Consider the following 4,612-nt stretch of genomic DNA (forward strand, 5'->3'; position numbering starts at 1 on the left):
TCAGCAGGATGAAGATGCTGTCATCGGGCTGAGTTTCAGCTGGTGGACGGGAGAGTGGATGGGCACAGAATTCAACACTGAGGTAGGAAAGGCAAAACATGAGCCTTCAAAGTTTTTGCCTAATGTTAGTTCTTCTGCAAAGAAAGATGCAGCTTCTCTTTTGCATGAGGCAACAGGAGGGCTGGGAGTGGAAGACAAGATCTCTGACTCATATTGTAGCAGCTGACCCATGAAACCAAAGTTTGGTGAGATCAGGCTCCGGCGCTGCTTGATATAGTCAAAGGCTTCCTCCAGGCAGAGCTTCTTTGTCTTCATGAGATACGCCATGCAGATGGTGGGAGAACGTGAAATCCCTGCTTCACAGTGCACCAGGATCTTGCCTCCTGTTCGTCTGACATAATCTAGGAGAAAAAAAGTCATTGCAGACGTCACTTGTCATTGGGATGGAGAGGACACTGACACTCACCCAGCACATGGTGGAGTATGGCACACAGCCAGTCCACCAGCAAAAAGAAACTTGCTCTGCTGTTGGGTACTAATGATAACACGGAGACTGAAAGAGAAGGGGGACCAAACCAAGCCTGAGATGAAGCCAAGCTGCAGATGGCACTTGGTTTCAGAATCTGTGGATCCTGATTCAGTTCTTTCTGCATTTTTTAGGAAACTCCTTCCCACGTGCCTATTTGTCTTTTGGAATGACTGACTCTGCAGAGCATTGTAAGACAGAGATCAGGTATGCGGGCAATGCTTGTGTTTGCTGTGCTTCCATTTCTCTGCTGTACCTGCATTTCTCTGCCTGTGGCTCAAAGTGCTGACCCAAGCCCAGCCTGGCCAGCCCTCCCACCCTCAGATCTTTCAAAACCTGCAGGGCTGCCTTCCCCTCATCAGCTTCGCTAGAAAAACGGGACTTTTCTTTAAAAGTCCGTCTCTTAACTCTCAGCTTGGCCAGTTAGCAGCAAACAGCAGTACCAGGAGCAGAGCCCTTGGAGGGTACCCTTGGGAGGAGAAGCTGAGCTCACTCCCTGGGGCCTCACCACAAAGCACACAAGGACTGGTAGGCAGTTGCTAATTACAGCCTGATTAAAGGATGCCTGGACTTAAGTCAGGATATAAAAGGCTTATGCAAAGCACCCGTTTTACACAACAGGAGCCACTGTGGTTACTCACACAACACAATGATTGTTATTAGATTAAAGAGAATGTGCTTAAAATAAACCCTTTCCACACAAAAATACAGTTTGAGAAATAGATGTTCTCTGTGCTATTGCCTTGAGCAATATGTTCAGGCTCCAATTTATGGACAACTGTGCTCAGTGTAGTGCTCACTGAAACAATGCAGAGCTGAGCAAGTTACCATTTGCCTGTCTTCGATTGTCTGCCAGGGGACTGGTGCCACCATGACCAGTTATATTTAACTACTTCACAAAATAAGGAAGACATGGATTTGAGTCATCCCTAGCATCTACACTACACACTCAATTTTAAAAGAAAGTGAAAACTAAAGACATCCTCAAAATCTGGGAAATTTCCAGGTGACTCAACAGCTATCAGAAGGGGTGGGGAAGGGACAGAAGAGTGCCACGAATTAGGATTTCCCTGAAAGGTGTGAGAAGTTCCTTTCCAGGAAGGGGGAGGGCTCAGGGGGCCCCCTCAGATCAGGTTTTTGTCATTCTGTCTATACTGTTAAAGGACTCTAACTCAGCTGAGCAATGAGTCCAGTGAGTCTGTGGCTGGAGTTTTATTCTGTTTCTCGAATGTTCCTGGAGAGCACCGATTTCAACACCATCTCCACCCTACTACATCACCCTGTGGCTCTCAGGGAGGAGCCTCTCCCTCACACTACCTGGCTCTGCCAGTGTGCTGCTCACCTACCCAGCCTGCCACAGGAAGGTTTGGGAGGGAATGGCCCAGTTTTCTAAAGAATTTATCTTTTTATTTTTGCATTGGGGTGTTTGATTAGAAGGTGAGATACCAGCATGATCAAAAGCAGAAATATGAAGAGCTCTGTGATAAGGGGAGATGCCGGTTTTCCAAGACCCTGGCTTTGGGATGTTGCAGCACAGCATGGCAATAAGTTGACTCTGCTTCATCTGGCTTTTACAGGGTCTGGCATGCAAGTCCAAGGAACCCCCAATGTGTTTTTTCCCTTTACAAAAATCAATAGACTTTGGTTTTATTCATCCATACTACTTTGCTCCCTGTCAAGCTGATGCAGTTACACCTACGCTTGCTTCACAATGAAGATAAAGCTAACTAGCTCATTCGCCCTGTCTGCCTGATGGCAGTCAGGAGGATATGTTTCCTTTCCTCAGCCTCCCAGCCTGGTGAGAAGGACAGAGACCTTGCTCTGAATTCAGTCCCTCTTCCTTCCTTCCTCACAGAAATCCCTCTGCCAGGAGAAATACTAAGGAAGGGAGGGAGCTTAAAACACTTGCTGTGACATCTGTGAACATACAGAAAAAAAAGGTGTCCTTCCCACTGATATGTGTTCTAAAATAAATCAATTTAAAACAAGTGGAGATATGGAAATTTGTTAGTTTGGACCTACCAATGAAGTCGATGGCTTCCTGAAAGTGTGAGCTGATGTCCGCTGTGTGACTGTCCTCCACCGGGATCCACTTGTAGCAATACTGGTCTTTGAAAGACTCTGAGCTTTTCCTGGAAACATTGAGCAGGGCTGTAATGTGCAGGTTGGCGAGAAATTCACACTTGGAAGCATGATAGGCACTGCCAAGGTAGAGAAAAGGCAAGATTTCGACTGGACCACCCTGGAAGAGAAGGAGCAGAAACATGTAATTCCTTTTCAAGGGTATTTGAGTCCTTGTACCTGAGAGAGAGGCAAGGGAGCCTGCATGGGTGCCTGCTCCCTCTCTCACTGACCTTTCTGGACCCCAGTGCTGCTGGTCAGTGAATCACTGCGATGGTAAAGCCCATGCAGGAAAAGTTTTTCATTTTATTGTCCACCTCTGTGAGGTACAAAATCAGATCCAGCCCACTTGTGTGCAGGATGTTTCTGGCTTTCTTTAAAGTGCTGCCTCTCAAGACACATCCAAAGTACTTTCATATGTGCGGCCTGTTCCCTCTGAGGCTTTACCAAAATATGGGCAAGGTGTGAACCCATGTCTGAGCAGGGAGAAAGAGGCTGCTCTAGCTCAGCCCAGGGCTCAGCCCGTCCGCTCACCCTCCAAGGTGAAGTAAAGCAAAAAATTTGGAACAAGGTTTCCCAATCCCCTGCACCTTCCTGGGGCACAAAACCTTCCACGTCACCCACCCCAAGGTGTCATCTCGGTTCCTCCTTCCTCAGCACAAACAAAAGCTGGATGACGAGACCGCGAAAGAAAAAAAGCCGCAGTCAGACACATGGGTTTCAGAGATCACAGGTAACTTTCCATGATGCACAAGAGCTGCTGCCAGCCCCCAGCTGCAAGAAACCAGCTTTCCACACCCCCAAGCTGCCCACCCAGTGGGTCCCACACACTGGGGACAGCTGGGAGCCGGCTGCGGTGGCAGATCAGAGCCACCTGCGGTGGGTGGTGTCCCCAGGGGAGCAGAGGGGTATTGTCTGGGGGTTCCCCCCAGCGCCAGGAAATGCACGCCCCAGCGGAAGTGGCCCGACCACAGGTGACAACTCAGAGCACACATATTCCCCAGGTGGGGTGGGTGCAGGGGTGCAATGACTTCTCTCCCGGAAACTCCCCTGACCCGGGGGCTCTCAAGAGCCACAGTCTCTGCTCAGAAGTGGCCCAATGGCCCTGGCTCCCTCCACCAGCCTCAGATCCTTCCTGGGGTTTTGGAAGAGGCACAGGGAAAATGTGCTCCTTCATCTGCTGGAAAAATGACACTCCTGGCAACCTCTCCCCTGCCTGTTTTAAGTCTCCTGGGGAGGTGTGAGCTGTTCCTGGCTCACGCTGCCTGGCTGTGTGACAAAGACGGGTCACAAATACAAGTCTGAGGCTAGAAGGGGTGTTTTTCCTTCTTCCGCTGGCTAATTTTGAAGCCAGTCGGGGATGCCGACCAGCAGTACACAGGGTGTCTTATTGGCCACACAGACTGCCGACCTGGATTGTGACAACTTACTGACAGCCCGCAGGGCCCACAAGGGTCACCAGCACCCTGCCAGTTCTCCAGCAGAGCCCGGGGGCAGGAGGGAGAAGAGCCCAGGGGAAGGTGACCTGCCACAGCCCTGGCACACACCTGGTCATAAGCGGGTTTGTGGTTGGCACTCTGCTTCTCACAGTGGCTGGTGAGGTTTTTCTCCGCCTCAGTCCTCTCCGGGGAAATGAGTTTTCCATCCACACAGCACTCAGGATATTGCGAGTTAAAGGTTTCATATCCCCCTAGGGAAGGGCAAGGAAGGAAGAAAAAAAAAAAATATAAGACGACATGAATGTTTGCGCTTCCAAAAAGTGATTTAATTAAAATGGAGGAGAAAGAAAGTGCCGGTACTTGCCATGCAAAGAGCTAGTGCCACACAGCAACGGGACCCAGCGGGTTAATGAAGGATCATGCTCCCCTGGGGAAATGAGTTTGTTTAAAAAGCTTCGGGCACCACTGACAATTATTAACTTGCCAAAAGCCAGTGAATCCAGATTAGAACTGTTAGCAAATGTAA

General features: G+C 49.5%; 1 protein-coding gene across 1 annotated transcript; it reads right to left on the reverse strand.

Moving 5' to 3' along the window:
• Positions 1–4,337, reverse strand: DUSP5 (dual specificity phosphatase 5; the record flags this gene model as incomplete). Its single annotated transcript, XM_010137343.1, has 3 exons — positions 1–401; positions 2,549–2,768; positions 4,195–4,337. Coding segments are annotated over 3 exons (764 nt in total), but the record flags the coding sequence as incomplete, so codon positions are not given.
• Positions 4,338–4,612: the final 275 nt, after the last annotated feature.

Source organism: Buceros rhinoceros, unplaced genomic scaffold (genome assembly GCF_000710305.1).
Source record: "Buceros rhinoceros silvestris isolate BGI_N320 unplaced genomic scaffold, ASM71030v1 scaffold15290, whole genome shotgun sequence".
Lineage (NCBI taxonomy): Eukaryota > Metazoa > Chordata > Aves > Bucerotiformes > Bucerotidae > Buceros > Buceros rhinoceros.